We start from the raw sequence: 26,368 nt of genomic DNA, 5'->3' as shown, positions 1-26,368 counted from the left end.
TTTAACTGAAAGCACTGGGACCGATAGTGTCCATGTCGCCTACAATAGCTGCAGTAAGGCCTAAGTCTTTGGGGCGGAGGCCTATCAGGACTCGGGTACTCAGGGCAAGGGTCCTGGGACAGGGACGTGGAGGAGGCCCCTTGCAGTCCCCTTATAGCTTGGCAGAGGGAGTCAACCACCTGGGTAAGGAGGTCAGGGGTAACCGGAGAGTTAGCAAATGCAGGCTGTTGTGAGGCTTGAATTGCGGGAACAGGTGTAGCCACAGGTGAGACTGGAGGTACGGGGGTGGTCCCCGCCAGATCTATGGGAGTTGGGCCTGCAATACAGCCAGCACAGGGAGTGTCAATTCCAACCACCCGTAGGGCCAAGGTCTTGAAGTCCAGGAAGGACATGGTAGGATTTTGAGCGGCTAGCATGCGTAGTTGACTCTGGATTAGCCTGGAGTCCACTTCCTCTATAAAGCGATCAGTAATTATGCCTTCAGCGGCTGAGGGGTCTATGGTATCGACTTGGCGTAGGGCCCGGTAAGCAGATTGGAGTGCAAGTGCATAGTCTCTGAGAGTCTCACCTGGCTTCTGGCGTCGATCGTAGAACTTGAAGCGGACCTCTGTGGGTGACTGTACCTCAAATTCCCTGCTCAGGCGGTTAAGGATCTGTTGCACGTCAGACTTTTCAGTAGCTGGCCATGACCGCACCTCCTCGGCGGCGGGGCCTTCGAGTTGTCCTAGCAGCAACTGCACCTGCTGAGTGGGAGAGAGTGAGACAAGTTCAAGAGTGCGTGCAATCTTTTCTCTGAAGGCAGCTAGAGTGTGGGGTTCCCCTTTATAACTGGGGAGATTGGAAGGCCCGATAAAGAATGGCACTGCGGCAGTAATCATAGGTGCAGGACCAGCAGCAGGGACCCTTGCTGCTGGAGCGAGGAGATCAGCAGACGATGTGGGCGGGCTGCCCGAGCCGTCAGAGTCACTACTGTGAGCCGTGGACATGGTGGCAGAATCAAGGGTACTGCGCCTTTAAGAGGTGTACTTGCTGCTGAGGCGCAGGCTGAACCCGGAGGACAGGAGCGCAGCGGGCGTAGGCGGCCCAGTGAGCCGCGGTGATGAGAGGGAGAGAGCAGTGGATCCGATGGGCACAGCTATACGGATGGCCGGGGTTGCGGTGATGGCAGAAGTCGGGCTCGGGGACTTCCGGTGGTGCGACACTAATCTTACTACCGGCAACGGAGGCTGTGACACAGTATGGCCGGGAGGCGGGGCTTGAGCAGCGCGCGCACGGGACATCCACCAATACACTGGTTAACCCCCTCCTGGACCGCAGCGCGGTCTTGAGCAAAGTCTTTCTGGGGGTTGTAATGCGCCTCGAGAATACTGGTAGTCGGCACAACGTAGATAAGATCCTGTTCGTGACGCCAAAAATGCTATGCCCTGACCCCTAGGGGCCACTCCGCAGTATAGATGGTGCTAACAGGCAGGAACCGGGGCAGCTGTAGGATAATGTGGTCACTGTGTAGGCACGAGGGTGATACAGCTGGAAACCGGGTTCCTGACCATGCGGGAATACTGGGCATGCGATTCTTCGTTGTCCTTAGCCAGTGGACTGGAGCAGCAGAGCACACACAGGCCTCTCTCCTAGCAGGGAGAGAGGATGAACACACAACCTATTCCCTATGGGGCAGGGAATAGACTCACAACTTGCCTCCTGAAGGTGGAGGACAAGACTAGACTGAACAGGAACAGCAGAGCAACACACCCTATCCCCTCTGGGGCAGGAGATAGACTGAGGTAGAACAGGAAGTCACATGGTAAACCCCAGCCAAAGCTCGATGACCATTGGAGTTACCATGGAAGCAGGGACGTGACATCCAGCCATCGCATCATCACACCATTAGGCATATACAGAGAAATATACATGAGAAGTACCATACTTGAACACTAGGAGGCGACATAATACCATTAGACACTGATACCTGAATATACATGCAATAAATGAATGAAATAGCAGATCTGAATACTGCAGGGGTGACACAATACACGCAGTTTGCAGTGGACCATAGCTTTCCAGAACAGAACTGGTTATAATAAAAGTATGAGCATAAGAAGGGCTGTTCTGGGACACTGCAACTGGGTGAAAAGCTGAAAGCGATGAGGGAGTGGGAGAGGGAAGGGTATCTATGAGAGGAGTAATAGGAGCTATGGGACTTTGGGGCTGGGAGATTATGTCAGAGCAGATAGTGTCAATTTTGGTTTTGAAGTAGGAGGCCAGATCTTCAGCGCAGAGGTAAGATTTGAGAGAGAATTTGTAGTGAATGAAATCTGCTGAGGTTCTAGATTTCCTCCACAGACGTTCAGCCGTCCTAGAGCACCGCCGAAGAAAGCGAGTTTACAGGGTGTGCCAGGGCTTCCGGCATCTGTAGCAGGGTGTGCGGAGAGTGGGGGGGGGGCTACAGAGTCTAGGGTCGTTTTCAGGGTGTTGTGGTAGTGTTGTGTGGCCATGTTTGGGCAGGTGAGGGATGAGATTGGGGACAGTGAGGATTGAAGGGAGTCTATGAGTTGAGGAGTGTTAATACCACGTAGATTCCTGTATATGTATGGGGTAGGAGTGTCAGGAGGGGGGCAAATGTTAGTAATTGAGAAAGAGAGAAGGTTGTGGTCTGATAGCTCAGATAGATCGTTAGAAAAGTTAGAAACAGAACAGTGGCGGAAGAAGATGAGATTAAATGGGTACTTTGGCAGTCTTCCAGTACTTATCAGCTGCTGTATGTCCTGCAGAATGTGGTGTATTCTTTCCAGTCTGAGACAGTGCTCTCTGCTGCCACCTTTGTCCATGTCAGGAATCCTCATTAAAAAAAATACAGCTCTGTACAGTTCCTGACATGGACAGAGGTGGCAGCAGAGAGCACTGTGTCATACTGTAAAGAATACACTACTTCCTGCAGGACATACAGCAGCTGATAAGTATGGAAAGGATTGAGATTTTTTTAAATAAAATTAATTTACAAATTTGTATAACTTTCTGACACCAGTTGATTTGAAAAAATTTTTTTTCACTGGACTACCCCCAACTGCTGAGCCACCGTATCACCCGCCAAATGTCCCCTAAATTTTTTGGAACAGTTTGTGAGAACATGTAAAAAACTTCATGACTTTGCAGCTGAATGCTGTGCCCCTTTATTTGTGCTTGGCTCTGTTCCGCTATGTGTGGAGAGTGGGGCCTAAGGTGGCATGCACACGCCTGTGATATACGGTCCGCATGCCTACTGTATACTACAAACTGCACTCTTGACCTCTTATGGAACTCTCGGCATCATCGTTTATTATGATGCCAGGAGTTTCAAGGCAGCTAAAGTTCTATGCTGCTGAACTGACACAACTTTGTCAGTACAGGGGCACGGAGCATTAACTGTTGTGGAGTTCTATGCATCATAATAATGTTGGATGCAACCCTAAGGCTGCCTGGAAAAACAACATGGATTACGCCATAGGCTGTATCCATGTTTTCCAGGACTCCCCTAGGACTGCATTCAACTTCATCAGTCACCAGTGGTCAAATGCAGAGCGTTCAAGTTCGGGTAAAGCCAAGCTTGCTGGAGATTTGTTCATCTCTATCAGCAGGTTTGAAGGCGCAGAGGATTAAGGTAAAGAATGAATGAATTATATTAGTAGTTTAATCCCTATGCTAATAAGTCATTTTGGTGCACTGGGGGCAGCCCACCCCTCCTAATGGAGCAGATCAGTGCACTGGGGGTGGTAGTCCTGCCCCCAGTGCACCAAACGACTTATTAGCATAGGGATTAAACTCTATAACACAGAAATGGTGCTGAGGATGAAGGTAGGAAACTTAAAGCCCTATTCCACCAACAGATCTGTCGACAGATTATCTGCCAAAGATTTGAAGCCAAACCCAGGAACAGACTATAATCAGAGAACAGGTCATAAAGGAAAGACTGGATTTCTCCTCTTTTAAAATCCACTCCTGGGTTTGGCTTCAAATCTTTGACAGATAATCTGTCGTCAGATCTGTTGGTGGAATAGGGCCTTTACCTTCAACCTTAGCGCCCCATTTGTTATAGGGACATAGCAGCAGGTTAGATGCTTCTAACCTGCTGATACCATAGCTTACTATTAGGCTATATTCCCACAATGTTTTTTCTTGTCCGTTTTTATTTTTTTTAAATGACGTCCGTTATTTTGCAGTTCGTTCGCTCATCAGTGCAGTGACGGCTGTTGGTGCATTATTCTAAGTCAGGTGGACTGATCACTCTTTGAATGTGTCTTTAATTGAAAAGTCTATTGAATTTAAGAGTAAAGACTAGGGATGGTCCGAACCTGCCGAGGTTGGGGTTCGTATGAACCCGGACTCTCGGCAATGATTCCCGCTGTCTGCCCGCTCCCTGGAGAGGGTGGATAAAGCGGGAGGACCACCTGGAAAACTGGGATACAGCCTATGGCTATGGCTGTATCCCAGTTTTCCAGGCGGTCCTCCCACTGTATCCACCCTCTCCACGGAGGTTTAAGACAGCGGGAATCATTGCCGAGAGTCCGGGTTCGTACGAACCCGAACCTCGGCAGGTTCGGACCATCCCTAGTAAAGACAGTAAAAGATGGTGAAAAAAGAATAAACGTGTGTGAACAACAAAAAATAACGTCTGCTGTTTAGAAAAGACGTCCGAAAATAATTGTCATTATCATTATTTTGACGTAATGCACTGGGTTCAATGCATTGAGGCCAAATAAAATGCGGCAATAACGGACGTCTTTTTAAAAAGAAAAAGCAGACGCTTGTTTACCTTGTATGAACATTGCCCTAAAGTGTTATGCTATAGAAACATGCCTTGTTTTCATCAGTCAGCATGGGAGCAGGGAGAACCACTGAAGAGATTATCTATAGAATCCGTCTCCTATATACAGTGTCGGACAGGGGTACCTGGGGGCCCACCAATGAAGAACCAGTGAGAAACAATGTGTCAGTCAGTGTTTGTGCAGATTCTGAAGCTGGGGGCCCACCGGAGGATTCTTCGGTCCTCTGGTGGGCCAGTCCGACACTGACAGCAGAAAAGAGAGAGACTAGAAGAGAAGCACCCAGCTGAGCCATTCGTTCTAGTGATCTCACATATTATACATGTCACTATGATATGTGAAAATTTGAAAAGACAGGTATACTTAAAGGGGAACTATCAGCAGGTTAGACAAATCCAACCTGCTGATATCCCATCATTGCATACGGGGCACTGAGGATGAAGGTATGTCTCGTGCCTTCATCCTCTGCACCGCTCCAGTGTACTTTTAATGTAGTGCTCTGTCCGGTAAGGATATTTGGAGCACTGCACCCACCCTGGCCAGCAGGGGGCAGATCAGTGCTCTGGGGCGTGGCAGTGCTCCAAGCGGCCTTACCGCACAGAGGACTCCATTAAAACTGCATGGGAATGGCACCGAGATTTGTCTAACCTGTATATGAGAGAAGGTGCTAGAGAAACATATGTAGCCCCTTAAATTTTCACCACTTAAAACAGAAAATCTGGACAGGCAGATTTCCTGAGAGAGTAAATTCTAAACTTACTTTACCCTTTACCTCTTTACCCTGTTTATCTCATTGAACATTTTATAGTTGGAAAAGGCAACAGTTTTGAAGGTGAAGAGCCAAGGCTGAATGGGAGGAGGTGGAGGAGGACCTGGAACTCAACAACCATTTTCTTGTTCTCAAAATATCTTGTATTTTTGAGGATCACCGGGGAGGGGGTGGAAATTGAAGCTGGAGGTCACTTACCTCCCCCTCCTCCCCTCCCGCTATGGCTGCTAATTGGCATAGCTGCCTTGAGACATCACGTCGCATGCGGCAGCTCTGACCAGGAAGCGGCCGCGGGACGGGAGTACCGGGCGGCGCGATCCGGGCACTGGCGCTGGAACAGGGGAGGTAAGTAACCTCCGGCTTCAGTTTCCACGCCCTTCCAGCGATCCTCGAAAATACCCCCCAGCCTGGAGTACCCCTTTAAATGTCCTTTTGTGGTGGATGCCTTTAGTGCCCAACCGTCAGTGTCGGTGATTGGAATATAGCTCAGCCAGTGATTGTACAGTCGTGACGCCAGTGCTAACTCAGCAACGGGATTGTGATGGTTCCCTTGGGCTCTTGTCACAGTGGTCTTGAGTGGGAAGATGCTCCACCCAGACTATCAGTACCACCACCCACAGAAAGGGGAAAATAACCCAAGGATGGTGTAGCCAGTGTGTGTTGGTGCTGGTGTTATGATCACTGAGTCCCAGTACAATAAATAAAGTGGTTTTACTGAAAGTCTCTTGCAATACAGAATAGTTGCTCAATAAGTGACTTCTGTGATACAGACTTGAGCTTACTGAATCTGTGCTGGGAGTTGCTTAAGTGCTGAGCTAGAATAGCAGTCCTGGTTCAGTTTAGTGTTGAAAAGAGTAGAAGAGTTTAGAGGAGTTGAGACGAGTTTGTCGGGAGAGCCCCAACCCAAAGTGTTAATGTGCTCTGCCGGAACTTGAGAGAAGAAATACTTGAAGAAGAAAACTTGAGAGAAGAATACTTGTGCCTGTGTTTCGATCTTACTGTTGCTAAACCACCTTCTGCCCTGCAGTGTCGTGTTACCTGTCCTAAAAGGGTGACACAAGCCCTCAGACTATGTTACCTGGGCGAAGCTAAGTGTTCGAAGTTTTTCGGTGTCACCTGCGCTGTGTCAGAATAGAAACACCGGTGGTGGGACACCATACTTTTATATAGTATGGTTTATTTTTTTGAGAGTTAAACTCCCAAACTCTTTTCTCACTGAGCGACAGAGCTTGCTGGACAGACTCTTTACTAAAATTATCTAGGTTCATTTCCTAAGTTTTCTTTTCATGATTGGCTCCAGCCCTGGACTTCTTATCTAAGTTCAGTAATTAAATAATTAAATGCTATGTGTGAACATAGTCTAGTGACATTACAATGTAAGAGAGCGCCGATCTGCTAGGTCAGCGCTTTCTTACTGAGCCCATACACAGCTCAATTATTGTTCTGCAAGGGCTGTATATGTATATGTATCATTAGTGATGTCCGTGCAGCTCTTGTTTTGGTGTAAAAATGAATATGGGATGTACTTACCTGTAAAGGTTCCCCCAGTGTCCTGCTGCCTTGTTCCTGTATCCCGGCTCACTCCAGCTGCCTTAACCCCTTAACGACGCATGCCGAGTATACGTCATGCGGCCCTTAAGGGTTAACAGAGAGGGCTCCCGTCATGCGAGCCCTCTCTGCAGCCCGCAGACCCTGGTTGCTATATGCAGCTGGGGATTGCGGGTAGTACCTGGCACACCGATCACTGCCCCAGGCTAATTAACTATTTAAATGCAGCTGTCAAAGCTGACAGCTGCATTTAAATAGTATTTGTGCCCCTCTCCCTGGTGTCTAGTGGGGGGATATCCCCCCCGGCCCCGCGATGCGATCGCGGAGGGGAGATCCCTTTTACTGAGCAGGCCGGGGCTCAGTGTTGGAATGACACTGATGCCAGCTCGGCAATCAGTGCATCTGGTCTGCTGCAGATCAGTATAATAGAGCAATGATCTGATGGATCATTGTTCTATCATATACAGAGCATTGATTTCAATGGAAGATCAGTGCTGTGTATATAGAATGCCGCCAGGGGGATTCTAATTAATATGTGTAAAAAAAAAAAAAAAAAAAATCCTCCGGTGGGTAGAGAATAGTAAGGTCCAAGGCGTCAGGGTGGGTCGAGTAAATACTAAATTAACAGCATTTGCTGATGATCTGATGTTGTTCCTGGCCTCTCCAGCGGATCACTTGCCGATCTTCTATAACAGGCTAAACCAGTTTGGCAGTTACTCGGGGTTTAAGGTGAACTTGTCCAAAAGTGAGTTGCTGGACCTCTCGGCCTCGCAATCCCTACGCTCCCAATTACCTCACGATACACCGATAAAAGTCACCTCCAAACCAATCAAATACCTAGGCATACATATCGGCTGTACCCCAGAAACACTTTACCATCTAAATTACCCCCCACTGATTCACAAAATCCTTTCTGAGTTGGGAACAACTGCCACTATCATTACTGGGCAAATGCCACCTGATACGTATGTTCAGTTTTTCGAAATTGTTATACCCGCTCCAAACCATCCATCCCGCTCCAACTAACCCGGGGAAAGGGGGGAATAAATTTTCCTGACTTAAGAAGATACAATGTAGCGTGTCTTCTAAGACACTGTATAGATTGGATCCAGGGGTCAAACTTTTATTCTAATTGGGCTCTGGAGGCGGGATTGGCATCTCCTTGGTCGTTGTCGGCCTTCCTACATACTAAATATGCCTCCCTACCCCCAGAGGTCAAACGCAGCTTGTTTTTAAAGGATACTATAGCAACATGAAAAATAGTGCGGAAATTATACGGCCTACCCCAATCACTTTCCAGGTATCTTTCTCCATGGGGTCACCCAGAATTCCCTCAGGGGAGAAACAATCCGATGTTCCAAAAGTGGAGAGATGCTGGGATCACTCCCATACATCAGCTGTTTCACCACCAGGAGGGAAGACTTCTCACTTTCCCGGAGTTCTGTGGGAGGTTTTCGTTGCCTCCATCTCAGTTCTTGGCCTATTCTCAGTTGCTGGGGTTTTTGACCTTGCAGCTAAAAAATATAGCGCCTTTAACCAGACTGACTGAGATGGACGCAGTGATTACTGTCCCGCCTTCGAACTCATCTCTGTCATACTTATACCACAAATTAGGGGACAAATCTAGTGACTCACTGAAAGCTAGCATGTTCAATAAATGGGCCACTATATTTGACGATATTGATCTACCCCAAAAAATCTTATCGGGCTGGGCCACAGTGCACCGGGCGATACTCAGTGAGAGGGGAAGAGAATCGCAATATAGACTCATGCATAGAGCCATCTATGGTTTTAATATTCCTCCTCATCCCTTAGCCCCAGACAGGCTTCTGGCCTGCCCTAAGTGCCACCGACCGAAAACAGACCTAACTCATGGCATATGGTCTTGTCCCCACACTTGTAACTTTTGGTCCCAATTGGTGAAGTTAATACGGGCCAAATGGAAATTGGAGCTCCCTATGTCGCCACAGCTTCTTCTCTTCCATTCGGCTCCGGAATCTATGGATATCCCATTGGCCCTCCACGCATTGCTGTTGGTGGCCAAACGGTGTATACTGAGAGCATGGCTTCAGCCGGTCATGCCTTCTATGGCAGAAGTCCTTTCACAGATGAAACACTTTTGGTTTCTGGACAGGGTGGAGTGTGAAACCCTTAAGGAGAAGAGCACGGTAAAAAATTTTAAGAAATGGAGACGTTTTATCGAGCTCTTTTATACAGATATGGAAATTAAGGATCTGATGAGGGTGTTTAGGGGGACCAAATGGTACCTGACTTCTGATATTGCTGGGACATTAGGTTGTTTGAAAATTTAATAGTCTGTTACTGGATTTTGTGCAATACTTACCGTAAAACATTTGTTTTCGTCTTTTTGTTTTAGGTACCTGCATCTGTGAAAGAGGGGAGGGGGGAGTTCGGGGGGGAGGGGTTAGTTTGTTTTCATAGAAGCATAGTTGGAACATATGACTATAGTGCCTTATACTTTGTAAGCTGGATACAGTGTCCTTACTCACTACCATACTGACTCATGTGGGGCATCTATGTGTGTTACATGTGGTTCTTTTCTTTACGGACACGAAATGTGAAGTGTCCTCTTTCTTGTGGTGTGATTTACTATATGTGGAAAAATAATAAAACAGTTTGAAAAAAATAAATAAAGTGTTTTGTTAATAAAAAAAATTCCCCTCCCCTAATAAAAGTTTAAATCACCCCCCCCCCCTTAGCCATTTTATAAATAAAAATAAATTAAAAAATTAACATATTTGGTATTGCCGCATGCGTAATCACCCAAGCTATTAAATGATTACATTCCTGATCTCGCTTGGTAAACGGCGTAAGCGCAAAAACCTGCCCAAATACTAAATTGTGTGTTTTTGTTTACATCAAATCCAGAAAAAATGTAATAAAGAACGATCAAAAAGTCGCAGATATGCAAACAAAGTACCAAAAGAAAGAACAGATTGTGGCGCAAAAAATTACACCTCAAGCAGCCCCATAGACCAAACAATAAAAGCGTTATAAGGATGGGAATACAGCAATTTTAAACAAATTCTGTTTTTAAAAGGTTTTAATTTTTTAAAAGCCATCAAATAAAATAAAAGTCATGCAAGTTACATATCGTTGTAATTATACTGACTTGAGGAACATAGATAACATGTCAGTTTTACCATAGGGCGAATAGTGTAAATAGCAAAACCCCTCAAAATAAAAGGAATTGCACCTTTTTTTCCCCCAATTTCACTGCACATATAATTTTTGTCTGGTTTTGCAACATATTTTATCAAAATATTAAGTCTGTAATTGCAAAGTAAAATTGGTGTCCCAAAAAATAAAGGCTCATGTGGGTCCGTAGGGGAAAATATGCAAGCGCAGTGACCTTTTAAACACAAGGGAAAAAAACGAATGCACAAAAATGAAAACTGGCTCCATCCTTAAAGGGTTAGAGACTTGTGATCATCTACAGAGGGGCCTATGCAAATTGAGAATCTTATGGTGCATTTACACAGGCAGATTTATCTGACAGATTTTTGAAGCCAAAGCCAGGAACAGACCATAAACAGGGAACAGATTTCTCCTATTTTCAAATCCATTTTGGCTTTGGCTTCCATAATCATAATCAGATAAATCTGCCTGTGTCAATGAGGCTATGTTCACACTGCGTAAAAGTACGGCTGTTGTTGCCATCAGCAACAACGGCTGTACTTAATGCAGTGTGGAACATTGCCTCTTGTTCTATGGGATCCCGGCCGGAGCATACACACATCGTATACGCTCCAGCCGGGATCCCGTGCCAGGCCACAAAGAACTGACATGTCAGTTTTCTGCGGCCGCAATTCAATGAATTGCGGCCGTAGGAAACCCTGTCAGTTCACGCAATGAAGGGAGTGGCTCCGGCCGCTCGCTTCATTGTGTGCTTTGGGGAGTTCTGATGCGGGCGCGCGCTGATGCGCCCGCATCAGAACACAACGGCCATAAAGATCATACGGCCGGTACAGCAGTACCTGCCGGGATGATCTTGGCAGAGACCGGTCTTTCCATGACCCGGCCGGGGTCACGCAACGGCCGGTACGATACAACGTGGGAACATAGCCTTAGCCTGTACAACCAAGAACACCAATGGCTTTGTGACGAGAACAGGTGCCTGTACTGTGGAAGTAAGGTCCACACTTACTTAGGACTAATGGAAGAGATAGTCCTAGGTGGAGAAGAGGTTTATCTAACTACTTTATCTAACTTATTAACTTTTGGGCTGGCTGCGCCTGTAATTGGTTGGCACTCTGGGTAAATCCTCCATTGGGTATCTTGTTGCCAGTCCTCCTGCTTATGAGAGGTTTGGCCTGTAGCTCCACCTCTGGAACCTTAAAGGGCTACTCTGGTTAAAGTTACTCTGGTGTCAGAAAGTTATACAGATTTGTAAATCACTTCTATTTAAAAATCTCAAGTCTTCCAGTACTTATCAGCTGCTGTGTGTCCTGCAGGAAGTGGTTTATTCTTTCTAGCCTGACACAGTGCTCTCTGCTGGCACCTCTGTCCATGACAGGAACTGTGCAGAGCAGCAGCAAATCCCCATAGAAACCCTCTCCTGCTCTGGACAGTTCCTCACATGGACAGAGGTGGCAGCAGAGAGCACTGTGTTAGACTGGAAAGAATACACCACTTCCTGCAGAACATACAGCAGCTCATAAGTACTGGAATACTTTTTCCAACCTAGCCCTAACAGTATTGCCTGTGTAAAGTTGGGGTTATGTTTTAGACTTTCATTGTAGATATGATTTGAAATATTTCCATATCGTGTATTGCAGTTAGAATTTGAGTATATATGTATATTGGTAAGGAAGATGTTTCTACTATTTTCCATTTCTGAGTGCCAGAGACATAGAGAATAGTGTGATGCCTGATGTTTTTTTTTCTCAATATTCTGGACCAGTTGCTTTCCTGGAATCCTACATTCTAAACTTAAACAACTCTTTGCTGTTTATCTCAAAACGTACCCTCACTATTATCATTCCCCTACACTCCCAGCACTTTCATCTGTACATACAGTCATTGGTTAGTGACTGTTCACCCACCTTCATTTACACTGTCCTATTTATAAAAGATATCTGGATCTCTGTAGACATTAAAGGAGTTATCCAGGGCTACAAAGTTAACCCACAAAGAGACAAAGAGCTAGACAAATATTAAGTGCACTCCACCATATAATAAGTACATAAAGATATATGTCCAGAAAAATATATATGTAATTTTTATTAGTTGAAAGTACTCATATAAAACACTCACAAAAAACACCACTACACAATACACTTAAAAACATTTAAAAATTCCAATAAGGAACATGCAAGTCTACGGTCTACCCACACAATCAATAAAGGGTATCAGACCTACGGGGGGTAGCAAACAAATAATATTGTCAACATGACCCAAAAATAAATCAAAAATATCGGCAAAGCAACAAACCAAAATGCCAAACCATGAAAGATATATAGATGTATGAGGCTAAGAAATTTTGTAAAATATATGTCACCCAGCGCTACACAGGCAGAAAATGTATATATTTCGGTGCCTGGATGGATACAGGGTCATGGAGCTGCTACCCCCGGCAAAGAAGGTTCTTTGCCGGGGGTAGCAGCTCCATGACCCTGTATCCATCCAGGCACCGAAATATATACATTTTCTGCCTGTGTAGCGCTGGGTGACATATATTTTACAAAATTTCTTAGCCTCATACATCTATATATCTTTCATGGTTTGGCATTTTGGTTTGTTGCTTTGCCGATATTTTTGATTTATTTTTGGGTCATGTTGACAATATTATTTGTTTGCTACCCCCCGTAGGTCTGATACCCTTTATTGATTGTGTGGGTAGACCGTAGACTTGCATGTTCCTTATTGGAATTTTTAAATGTTTTTAAGTGTATTGTGTAGTGGTGTTTTTTGTGAGTGTTTTATATGAGTACTTTCAACTAATAAAAATTACATATATATTTTTCTGGACATATATCTTTATGTACTTATTATATGGTGGAGTGCACTTAATATTTGTCTAGCTCTTTGTCTCTTTGTGGGTTAACATTATTGCTATCTAGACATTGAGTGGCACCCCCGTGATTTCACACAGTATTTGGTTGAGCCACCTGTTGTTTCTTATGCTTAATCCAGGGCTACAAAAACATGGCCACTTTCCCCCCTACTGTTGTTCAGGTGCAGTTTGCAATTAAGCTCCATTTACTTCAATGGAACTGAGTTTCAAAACCCCACCCAAACTGAAGACAACAGTAAGGGGAAAGTGGCCATGTTTTTGTAGTTCTGGATAACCCCTTTAAAGCGAATGAACCACTAGGTACATCACTTTGTGCTTTTTTACATAAGTAGACCGACGCCGGCGGGGTGATGCCGATTGCCTCGGTCCTCGGTGCCTCAGCCCGGCCTGAAGCACTGGAGCCTGGCCCACCAGCCCTCAGTGTGACAAAACCCCCTCCCCTCTATGACGTGGCTCCATTAGAATCAACACAGAGGGGAGACTGTCACAGAGGGGAGACTGTCACACTTTATGCCGAGCTGCTGCTTGGGAATAAACTGGCACCTTGCGCAGGAACTGGGCTCAAAAAAAGGACCATGGCACCAGGAAAGCTGTGAGGCCTCATCTGTAACCTAGCCCACCACTGACATCACACCCTGATCACCTGGCCAAGCGCGAGGAAACAACAGCCTCTCCTGAGTAGTATAGGGGAAAGGAGACACTGTTGTTTCATCTCTCTGTCTCTCTGTCTGTCTGTCTCTCTCTAGATAGATAGATACAGTGGGGAAAAAAAGTATTTAGTCAGTCACCAATAGTGCAAGTTCCACCACTTAAAAAGATGAGAGGCGTCTGTAATTGACACCATATGTAGACCTTAACTGTGGGAGACAAAATGAGAAAACAAATCCCGAAAATCACATTGTCTGATTCTGTAAGAATTTATTTGCAAATTATGGTGGAAAATAAGTATTTGGTCAGTAACAAAATTTCATCTCAATACTTTGTTATATATCCTTTGTTAGCAATGAGGTCAAACGTTTTCTGTAAGTTTTCACAAGGTTGGCACACACTGTTGTTGGTATGTTGGCCCATTCCTCCATGCAGATCTCCTCTAGAGCAGTGATGTTTTGGGGCTGTCGCTTGGCAACACAGACATTCAACTTCCTCCAAAGGTTTTCTATAGGGTTGAGATCTGGAGACTGGCTAGGTCACTCCAGGACCTTGAATGGCTTCTTACAAAGCCACTCCTTTGTTGCCCTGGCGGTGTGCTTTGGATTATTGTCATGTTGAAAGACCCAGCCACGTTTCATCTTCAATGCCTTTGCTGATGGAATGAGGTTTGCACTCAAAACCTCACGATACATGGCCCCATTTATTCTTTCATGTACCCGGATCAGTCGTCCTGGCCCCTTTGCAGAGAAACAGCCCCAAAGCATGATGTTTCCACCCCCATGCTTTACAGTAGGTATGGTGTTTGATGGATGCAACTCAGTATTCTTTTTCCTCCAATCACGACAAGTTGTGTTTCTACCAAACAGTTCCACTTTGGTTTCATCAGACCATAGGACATTCTCCCAATACTCTTCTGGATCATCCAAATGCTCTCTAGCAAACTTCAGATGGGCCCGGACATGTACTGGCTTAAGCAGTGGGACACACTGGCACTGCAGGATCTGAGTCCCTGCCGGCGTAGTGTGTTACTGATGGTAGGCTTTGTTACATTGGTCCCAGCTCTCTGCAGTTCATTAGTTCATTCACTAGGTCCCCCCGTGTGGTTCTGGGATTTTTGCTCACCGTTCTTGTGATCATTTTGACCCCACGGGGTGAGATTTTGCGTAGATCCCCAGATCGAGGGAGGTTATCAGTGGTCTTGTATGTCTTCCATTTTCTAATTATTGCTCCCACAGTTGATTTCTTCACTCCAAGCTGGTTGCCTATTGCAGATTCAGTCTTCCCAGCCTGGTGCAGGGCTACAATTTTGTTTCTGGTGTCCTTTGACAGCTCTTTGGTCTTCACCATAGTGGAGTTTGCAGTCTGACTGTTTGAGGGTGTGCACAGGTGTCTTTTTATACTGATAACAAGTTTAAACAGGTGCCATTACTACAAGTAATGAGTGGAGGAAAGAGGAGACTCTTAAAGAAGAAGTTACAGGTCTGTGAGAGCCAGAAATCTTGATTGTTTGTAGGTGACCAAATACTTATTTTCCACCATAATTTGCAAATAAATTCTTACAAAATCAGACAATGTGATTATCTGGATTTGTTTTCTCATTTTGTCTCTCATAGTTGAGGTCTACCTATGATGTAAATTACAGACGCCTCTCATATTTTTAAGTGAAAGAACTTTTTTTCCCCACGATAGATAGATAGATAGATAGATAGATAGATAGATAGATAGATAGATACTGTGCTTACTGTAAGACAGGGGCAGATACCTGGTATTTGGTTCTGAGATGCAATGCATGCTGGGGGATGTAGTTTTCCAGCTGGGTGCCATGATAAATAAAATATGATATAAGATATGATAAAAGTTTGAATATGGGGCAGGGAGCAGCATAGACAAGTGGTCAAAGTGTCAAAGAATCAGTGGGGGACCAGTAAGTGCACCTATATACTTTTTGTGCATTTTATTTTTTTTATGGGATCGCTGAAGTTCCCCTTTAAGCAATCATGACACAGGTTTAATAGGTGTCACAAGTGTAATACTATGGCTCCTTCGACATTTACCAGTTACAGCAAGAACCTGATCTGTAAATTGTAACTGAAGCTTTGCAGTTCATCCCAATCTAAGTTACAGGGGCCTAGCTCCAAAGCAGCTGCAGTTCCAGAGGCAATCATAGATTAAGTTGTTGTGTATTAGTAATATCTAGGAGAGAATATACGTTCTAAATCATTTAAAGCAGCACTATCAGCAGGTTCTGCCCAATTAACCTGCTGATAAGTGTTAGAAAGTTATATAGATTTGTAATTTACTTCTATTTAAAAATCTCTAGTCCTATAGTTCTTATCAGCTGCTGTATGTCCTGCTGGAAGTGGTGTATTCTTTCCAGTCTGACATAGTACTCTCGCATGCCATCTCTGTTAATGTTAGGAACTGTCCTGAGCAAGAGAGGTTTTCTATGGAAATTTGCTGCTGCGCTGGACATTTCCTGACACAGACAGAGGTGGCAGCAGAGAGCACTGTGTCAGACTGGAAAGTATACACCACTTCCTGTAGGACATACAGCAGCTGATAAGTACTGGAAGACTAGAGATTTTTAAATAGAAGTAAATTACAAATCTATATAACTTTCTGACACCAGTTGATTTGAAAGAAAAAAAATTGCCGGAGTATCCCTTTAAGGGGAGCATCATTATGAAGGAGTCAGGCTCAAGCATGGCCATTCATAGATACATTGGCATCCCATCTAGGTAAGTTGCAGACTATATTTGCTATGGTGAGCACAAGTGTAACGTGAACCCACCCTAAGAATGTAATGGACATGGGAGCTAACTTCACAGCTGGAATATATATTTTAGCCTCTCAAACAATCTGACAACTTTCTTTTCATAAATTTTGAATAGTTAGGTAAATTAAACCAGGGCCGGACTGGCCATCTGGCAGTTCTGACAAATGCCAGATGGGCCTGTGTCCTCTGTGGGCTACTCTTCTCAACCCAACCAGTGAATCACGTATTGTTCTTAATATTCTAAACATTCTAAACCTACATTCTATGACAACATTCTAAAACTACATTCTATTTCAACATTCTAAACCTACATTCTATGACAACATTCTAATACTACATTCTATTTCAACATTCTAAGCCTACATTCTATGTCAACATTCTAAGCCTACATTCTATGTCAACATTCTAAGCCTACATTCTATGTCAACATTCTAAGCCTACATTCTATGAAAACATTCTAAGCCTACATTCTATGAAAACATTCTAAGCCTACATTCTATGAAAACATTCTAAGCCTACATTCTATGAAAACATTCTAAGCCTACATTCTATGAAAACATTCTAAGCCTACATTCTATGAAAACATTCTAAGCCTACATTCTATGAAAACATTCTAAGCCTACATTCTAAGCCAATATTCTAAGCCTACATTCTAAGTCAATATTCTAAGCCTACATTCTATGTCAATATTCTAAGCCTAAATTCTAAGTCAATATTTTAAGCCTACAGTACATCCTATGTCAACATTGTAAGCCTACATTCTAAGTCAATATTCTAAGCCATGGGTCTCCAAACTGAGGCCCTCCAGCTGTTGCAAAACTACAACTCCCATGATGCCTGGACAGCTAAAGCTTTGGATTTCGCTGTCCAGGCCTGATGGGAAATGTAGTTTTGCAACAGCTGGAGGGCCTCAGTTTAGAGACCCATGTCTAAGCCTACATTCTAAGTCAACATTCTAAGCCTACATCCTATGTCAACATTCTAAGCCTACATCCTATGTCAACATTCTTAGCCTACATTCTAAGTCAATATTGTAAGCCTACATTCTATGTCAACATTCTAAGCCTACATTCTAAGTCAACATTCTAAACCTACATCCTATGTCAACATTACATAGTTACATAGTTAATACAGTTGGAAAAAGATACATGTCCATCAAGTTCAACCAAGGAGGGGGTGGATACAGGGAAGGGGGAGGGGTGATAGGTTTTATACATTCTAAGCCTACATTCTAAGTCAACATTCTAAGCCTACATCCCATGTCAACATTCTAAGCCTACATTCTAAGTCAACAGTCTAAGCCTACATCCTATGTCAACATTCTAAGCCTCCATTCTAAGCCTATATCCTATGTCAACATTCCATACCTACATTTTATGTCAGAATGTTGACATAGAATGTAGGTTTAGAATATTGACATAGATGTAGGTTTAGAATATTGACATAGGATGTAGGCTTAGAATGTTATGTAAACCTTCTATTGGCAGGAGATTAAACGGCATGGTGGTGCATGAGAAAAAGAAAAGAATCCCAATCACATAGTCCATGAATGAATCCCAGCACTCACCAAAGTCAATTTTCAGCTGGCAGTTGAAAAAGGCATTTGCCTAACGATGTCCTGTGTACTTGTACTTATGGAAAGTTGAACAATAAATATTGAAGCATGACGTCTGTGACTGCTAGGATATATTCGTGGACAGCATGTCAGCATAGTATGTTGTCATAGAAGCTTGACATAGCATTCAAACCGTACATTCTATGTCACCTTTCTCACATACAATGTTGTAATAGAGTGTTGAGTTAGAATTTAGGTTTAGAATGTTGACATAAAATTCTAAACCTACATTCTATGACACCATTCTATATCAATATTCTAAACCTACATTCTATGTCAACATTCTAAACCTACATTCCAAACCTACATTCTAAACCTACATTCTAAACCTACATTCTATGTCAACATTCTATTCTATGTCAACATTCTAAACCTACATTCCAAACCTACATTCTATGTCAACATTCTATTCTATGTCAACATTCTAAACCTACATTCTATGCCAACATTCTATGTAAACATTCTAAACCTGCATTCTATGCCAACATTCTAAACCTACATTCATTGTCAACATTCTAAACCTACATTCTATGTCAACATTCTATGTAAACATTTTATTCAATGTCAACATTCTAAACCTACATTCCAAACCTACATTTTATGTCAACATTCTATACTATGTCAACATTCTAAACCTACATTCTATGTCAACATTCCAAGGGTATAAACCCACACACCGTATACGCAGCAGATATGCAACAAATACGCAGCAGATTTGTTGGTACAGATTTGATGCTGTGTTCAGTTATTTAGATCTAATGTGCTGAGAGTTTGCTGCGAGTTTGCTGCGTATCGCAGCAGTAAATACGCTACATATACGGTGTGTGGGTTTATACCCTAAACCTACATTCATTGTCAACATTCTAAACCTACATTCTATGTCAACATTCTATGTAAACATTCTATTCTATGTCAACATTCTATGTAAACATTCTAATCCAACAATCTACACATTCTAAGCCTACATTCTATGTCAAGGTACTACTGTTATATAGGTTGGTAGAGTAGTTTGGGTGCCAAGGCTGATTTATTTGTCCAGGTTATTTTTCTCCAGGTTCTCTAAACAGTTTAACATTTTAGCATAATCTGTGATGGGGGCCTCATTATCAGAATACAGACTACCGCTGATTGGGTACATGGAGCAACAAGAGAGCCAGAGCTCCATCTGCAATGTGGGAGACCTATAGCCCAGTTAGCACTTGCACTGAGTGGCCACTAGAGGCGCGCACACTGCACGCCAGCCTCCCCACACAGCTGATCGCGCAATCTTCCGCAGCCAATGAGCGGCGGACCTAAAACAGGTGCTGGTGACGTCACGGGCTGCGCACGCATTAGCAGGCTCTTGCAGAGATGGGTGCGGGGGAGCGCAGCGCTGTAAGGAGAGGAGAGCGCAGCGCAGCCCGAGGCCTGCGGGGCCGGACACCCTCTTACTGATCTCACAGGGTGCGGGGGGAGGGGGCCGGGCTGCGCACACTGCCCTGCACTCACTGGTGTCCGCACACATTGGCACTAGACGCAGGGTGCGGTATTAGTGTAGACAGGAGGCTAGTGAGGAATCAGTATTGATCGCAGCCTGCGGGGTTCCCGTCCCGAGACAGTCTCTGGGCCCCGTTTGGGGTGTGTATTGCTGGCTGAGGGTGGTAGGCGCTGAGCCCACGCAATGGTGTAGTGAGCGCTGGCAGGCCGTGCACCGGCATCACTCCCCCGGTTCTGCAGCGCTGTACACTGACCATCCCGTCCCTGGCACAGAGCAGAGTGTGAGCCCAGCTCCAGTGCCCTCTGCCCGGGCACACAGCCTACTGACAGCGGCTCCCAGCTTCAGCACCAGCCGCCCGGACAGCGCCCTATGGAGCTCCCTGTCAGCCGCCGTTCTACGTCCTCCCCAGAGCGGCCTGACCAGCCGGAGCCGGGGCGGGGGCTGCTGGAGCTGGACGAGGAGCTGGTGCTAATGGCTGCGGGAGAAGGGGACCCCGAGGAGGAGGAGGCCGAGGGCGCCGGGGAGGACCCAGCTCTGCTCTCCGTCATCCGGCAGAAGGAGAGGGACCTGATGCTGGCGGCCCGGCTGGGGAAAGCGCTGCTGGAGAGGAACCAGGACATGAGCCGGCGCTACGAGGACATGCAGCGGGAGCTGACCGAGCGGCTGGAGGTCAGGGCGGGTATACGGAGCCTGTGTGTGTGAGGGGAGATGGGTGTGAGGTGTGTACATGTATGAGGGGAGATGGGTGTGAGGTGTGTACATGTATGAGGGGTGTGTATATGTATGAGGTGTGTACATGTATGAGGGGAGATGGGTATGGGGTGTGTACATGTATGAGGGGAGATGGGTATGGGGGTGTACATGTATGGGGTGTGTGTATATGTATGAGGGGAGATGGGTATGAGGTGTGTACATGTATGAGGGGAGATGGGTGTGAGGTGTGTACATGTATGAGGGGAGATGGGTATGGGGGGTGTACATGTATGAGGGGAGATGGGTATGGGGGGTGTACATGTATGGGGGGTGTGTATATGTATGACGGGAGATGGGTGTGAGGGGAGATGGGTGTGAGGTGTGTACATGTATGAGGGGAGATGGGTATGAGGTGTGTACATGTATGAGGGGAGATGGGTATGAGGTGTGTACATGTATGAGGTGTGTGCATGTATGAGGGGAGATGGGTATGAGGTGTGTACATGTATGAGGGGAGATGGGTATGAGGTGTGTACATGTATGAGGTGTGTGCATGTATGAGGGGAGATGGGTATGAGGTGTGTACATGTATGAGGTGTGTACATGTATGAGGTGTGTACATGTATGAGGTGTGTACATGTATGAGGGGAGATGGGTATGAGGGGAGCTGTGTATATGTATGAGGGGAGATGGGTATGAGGTGTGTACATGTATGAGGTGTGTACATGTATGAGGTGTGTACATGTATGAGGTGTGTACATGTATGAGGGGAGATGGGTATGGGGTGTGTACATGTATGAGGGGAGATGGGTATGAGGGCTGTACATGTATGAGGGGAGATGGGTGTGAGGTGTGTGCATGTATGAGGGGAGATGGGTATGAGGTGTGTACATGTATGAGGTGTGTGCATGTATGAGGGGAGATGGGTATGAGGTGTGTACATGTATGAGGGGAGATGGGTATGAGGTGTGTGCATGTATGAGGGGAGATGGGTATGAGGTGTGTGCATGTATGAGGGGAGATGGGTATGAGGTGTGTACATGTATGAGGGGAGATGGGTATGAGGTGTGTACATGTATGAGGGGAGATGGGTATGAGGTGTGTACATGTATGAGGGGAGATGGGTATGAGGGGAGCTGTGTATATGTATGAGGGGAGATGGGTATGAGGTGTGTACATGTATGAGGGGAGATGGGTATGAGCGGAGCTGTTTATGAGGGGAGATGGGTATGAGTGTGTACATGTATGAGGGGGGCTGTGTATGAGGTGTGCTGTGAATATGTATGAGGGGAGCTGTGTATATGTATGAGGGGAGCTGTGTATGAGGGGAGCTGTGTATAAGGGGAGATGGGTATGAGGGGTCAGGTGTGCTGTGTATATGTATGAGGGGAGATGTGTACATGTATGAGGAGTGCTGTGTATGAGGAGTGCTGTGTATGAGGCGGGCTGTGTATGAGGTGTCAGGTGTGTATAAGGGGAGCTGTGTATGAGGTGTGCTGTGTACATGTATGAGGAGTGCTGTGTATGAGGTGTGCTGTGTACATGTATGAGGTGTGCTGTGTATATGTATGAGGGGTGCTGTGTATGCGGTGTGCTGTGTACATATATGAGGTGTGCTGTGTACATATATGAGGTGTGCTGTGTACATGTATGAGGTGTGCTGTGTACATGTATGAGGTGTGCTGTGTACATGTATGAGGGGAGCTGTGTACATGGATGAGGTGTCAGGTGTGCTGTGTATATGTATGAGGGGTGATGTGTATGAGGTGTGCTGTGTATGAGGCGGGCTGTGTATGAGGTGTCAGGTGTGTATGAGGGGTGCTGTGTATGAGGGGTGCTGTGTAAGAGGGGTGTACATGTATGAGGTGTCAGGTGTGTATAAGGGGAGCTGTGTATGAGGTGTGCTGTGTACATGTATGAGGTGTGCTGTGTACATGTATGAGGAGTGCTGTGTACATGTATGAGGGGTGCTGTGTATGAGGTGTGCTGTGTACATGTATGAGGGGTGCTGTGTACATGTATGAGGGGTGCTGTGTACATGTATGAGGGGTGCTGTGTACATGTATGAGGGGTGCTGTGTATAATGTGTACTATGTATGAGGTGTACTGTGTACATGTATGATGTGTACTATGTACTGAGGTGTGCTGTGTATATGTATGAGGTGTGCTGTGTATGAGGTGTGCTGTGTATGAGGTGTGCTGTGTATGAGGTGTCAGGTGTGTATGAGGGGTGCTGTGTATGAGGGGTGCTGTGTATGAGGGGTGCTGTGTAAGAGGGGTGTACATGTATGAGGTGTCAGGTGTGTATAAGGGGAGCTGTGTATGAGGTGTGCTGTGTACATGTATGAGGTGTGCTGTGTACATGTATGAGGTGTGCTGTGTACATGTATGAGGTGTGCTGTGTACATGTATGAGGAGTGCTGTGTACATGTATGAGGGGTGCTGTGTATGAGGTGTGCTGTGTTCATGTATGAGGGGTGCTGTGTACATGTATGAGGGGTGCTGTGTACATGTATGAGGGGTGCTGTGTATAATGTGTACTATGTATGAGGTGTACTGTGTACATGTATGATGTGTACTATGTACTGAGGTGTGCTGTGTTTTAGTGTGTGCATGTATGGGGTGTGCTTTTGTGTGTACATGTATGAGGTGTAATGTGTTTGTGTATGAGGGGTTCTGTCCACTTGTGTAAGGTTTGTGGATGTATGTTCTGTATGTGTATAAGGTGTGCGATGTTTATATGTATATTGTATGTACGAGTGGAGTGCAGCATGTACATGTATGGGTCTTGTGCTGTGTATGTGTACTGCATGTGTGTTGTCACTTCATAATACTATATGGTAACTAATAGTGTATAGTGCACAGTATGTGTGGTATTTCCTGTATGCCTGGCATCTCCCTGCAGTACAGCGGCCGTGTTAGGGCCTGTGTGCTGACGTGTGCTGGGACTGGACATGTGCTGTATGGAGGAGGCTGGAGGACACTGACTATCGCTATGAGCACTGGTATCTCTGCACCAAACATTAGCGTTTCATGTCACACAGCTCCTGTATCACGTCTAAGACGCCCTTTAAGGAAATTACATGAAGCCCAGACAGTGCACACCCCTGACACTGCTGAGTGTGCCCAGTGTATCCACAGTGCTTGTGTGTAAGCTAGGATATACACAGTGCTTGTGTGTAAGCTAGGAGATGCACAGTGCTTGTGTGTAAGCTAGGATATACACAGTGCTTGTGTGTAAGCTAGGATATACACAGTGCTTGTGTGTAAGCTAGGATATACACAGTGCTTGTGTGTAAGCTAGGATATACACAGTGCTTGTGTGTAAGCTAGGATATACACAGTGCTTGTGTGTAAGCTAGGATATACACAGTGCTTGTGTGTAAGCTAGGATATACACAGTGCTTGTGTGTAAGCTAGGATATACACAGTGCTTGTGTGTAAGCTAGGATATACACAGTGCTTGTGTGTAAGCTAGGATATACACCGTGCTTGTGTGTAAGCTAGGATATACACAGTGCTTGTGTGTAAGCTAGGATATACACAGTGCTTGTGTGTAAGCTAGGATATACACAGTGCTTGTGTGTAAGTTAGGATACACAGTGCTTGTGTGTAAGCTAGGATATACACAGTGCTTGTGTGTAAGTTAGGATACACAGTGCTTGTGTGTAAGCTAGGATATACACAGTGCTTGTGTGTAGGTTAGGATACACAGTGCCCCTCGTTCCATAAGCATAGTCATCCTAGGAAGGAAAGACACACAAATGTATTTTCTTATTATAGGGTCTTATAGTAGGTGTGAGGTCTGCGCTGTGTAAAGCGCTATGGAATATGTTGGTGCTATATAAATTATTATTATTATTATTATTATTATTATTATTAGACATAGGCTAGACCCCCCCCCCCACCCTACACAACAGTTCCAGCTTCTTGCTGTTGTTAACCCCTTATTGTTTTCTATGAACAGCAGCATTAACCAGACCTAATACTTCTCACACATAGGGGTCTGCTACATTTATATCAGCCCAGGCAGTGGTCTTTAAAGGAGTAGTTCAGCAACAACAACAACAAAAAATCTTTCAAATAAACTGGTGCCAAGGATTTGTAATTTACTTCCAGTACTTATCAACTGCTGTATGTCCTGCAGGAAGTGGTGTATTCTTTCAAGTCTGACACAGTGCTCTATGCTGCCACCTCTGTCCATGTCAGGAAGTGTCCAGAGCAAGAGCAAATCCCCACAAAATCTTTCCTACTCTCCAGACTGGAAAGAATACACCACTTCCTGCAGGACGTACAGCAGCTGATAAGTTTAAAAAAAATAGAAGTAAATTACAAATTTCTGCCACCAGTTGATTTGAATTTTTTTTTATTTAATACCTCATCAAGGGGGGGTTTTGGTATTTTTTAACTGACATGTCGTGAGAATATCTGATTGGATAGGTGCCAACATCCCTCAACCTTGGCACTGTTCACTGTGTGGTGGTAGCGCCTGGTAGAGATGAGTGCGAGTCACGCTCATGTCTAGTTTCTGGTTACGGCAGAACCAGTATGCTGAGGATAGACCATCACTTATAAGGTCCTAAAAAAAACTTTAATTATTAGAAACTTTTAGTTGCAAGAAGTATTATCTCTATATGGATTTTTAGATCTGGGCTACACAATGTATTTTTCTACCACTACAAGTCCGTTTTAAAGGAGAAGTCCAGTGATTTCTAAAAGTTGGACGCCTACAAGAGGGGGGGGGGGAGGGATTAATTATAAGTAACAACTTACCTCTCCCCATGCCCACAGTGAGCGGCAGGACTGGGCTCCGAGATCTTTGACACTGACACGTCATGACCCAGCTGATGGACTGCCCGCTCAGCCAGTCAGTAACTGGTGTGTGACGCCATTCCATCAGTCTGACGCAGTGCTCTCTGTCTGTGCCAGCAACTGTCCAGTTCGGGAAAGGTTTTCTATTGGGATTTTCTACTGCTCTGAACAGTTCCTGTCACAGCCAAAGGGGGGCAGCAGAGAGCACTGAGTAAGACTGGAAAGTAAACTCTACTTCCTGCAGGACACACAGCAGCTGATAAGTACTGGAAGACTTAAGTTTTAAAAATAGAAATAATTTACAAATCTGTATAACTTTTTGAAATCAGGTTTTTCTCAGGGGTTATCGCAAGATTAAAACATATCACCTACTTATGGGGTAGTGGTAGGGGATAAGTATGGTATCAATTTTGGACCAACCACAGGGACCCTAAACAATCACAAGAATGGGGATCACTTGTCACCTGCTATGGGACTTCCAATGATAGCCAAGTGCAGCATTGCATTTCCTCAGTGCTGCCTGCTAGATTATCAGAGCATTTATAAATGTCCGTCATAAATGAGGCGAAGGAGGTAGAAAACTTCTGTTCGGTGTTTCTTTCCCTCCCCCATTCACTGTAGCACAGCTATTATTTTAGAATGGCGGCTGTGTGTTGTGTAGGGGGGGCACCTTTGTATAATCTGTACATATGGATGTGGACTGTATAGGTTGTATGCACCTTATTAGGCCTGGCTTAGGGTTGCCATACAGGTTGCCCGTCATACAGCAGGTAGTTTTTAGCAGATTAATAAATGGGTCACCTTAGTAGATTCAGAGCCGGTTTACAGATTTGTACTTCATCCAGAATCAATTGGTGTGGAAGTAACCGGCTGAAAGAATGTGCCCCGGCCTATTGCTGCTATTTCTTTGCCCAGATTTAATGGCCTAGATTTAGAAACGTTCACACATCGGGTCGTTATATGTACAGATTATAAACCAAGCTGCAGGGAATATGTGTAGATACAATATATAGTATAAGATATCACATTAAAGGGGTACTCCAGCAATATATATATTTTTTTTTTTCAAATGATCTGGTGCCAGAAAATGTCAGAGATTTGTAATTTACTTCTATTGTCCTGCAGGAAGTCATGTATTCTTTCCAGTGTGGAGAGCAGTAAAGGTTTTCTATGGGGATTTGCTGCTGCTCTGGG

General features: G+C 45.0%; 1 protein-coding gene across 3 annotated transcripts in view; it reads left to right on the top strand.

Annotated features, from left to right (window-relative positions):
• BICDL1 (BICD family like cargo adaptor 1) overlaps positions 1–26,368 on the top strand; it is a 95,572-nt gene that overhangs the window by 9,248 nt on the left and 59,956 nt on the right. The window contains exon 1 of one of the 3 annotated variants that reach the window (XR_011362101.1): positions 19,545–20,338. The exons of 1 other annotated variant lie outside the window; for it this stretch is intronic. Coding sequence is in view for 1 of the 2 variants with exons in the window: in XM_069961275.1 (XP_069817376.1) it covers positions 20,039–20,338 (300 nt within the window). In the remaining variant the exon portion in view is untranslated. Of the gene's footprint in view, positions 1–19,544; positions 20,339–26,368 lie in introns of those variants that run through there. One more of the 3 variants, XM_069961275.1, reaches the window with a different exon arrangement.

The sequence above is a fragment of the Dendropsophus ebraccatus genome, chromosome 3, assembly GCF_027789765.1.
Source record: "Dendropsophus ebraccatus isolate aDenEbr1 chromosome 3, aDenEbr1.pat, whole genome shotgun sequence".
Classification (NCBI taxonomy): domain Eukaryota; kingdom Metazoa; phylum Chordata; class Amphibia; order Anura; family Hylidae; genus Dendropsophus; species Dendropsophus ebraccatus.
Note: the sequence above shows the minus strand (reverse complement) of the source record. Positions and strands in the feature narration are given on the sequence as shown.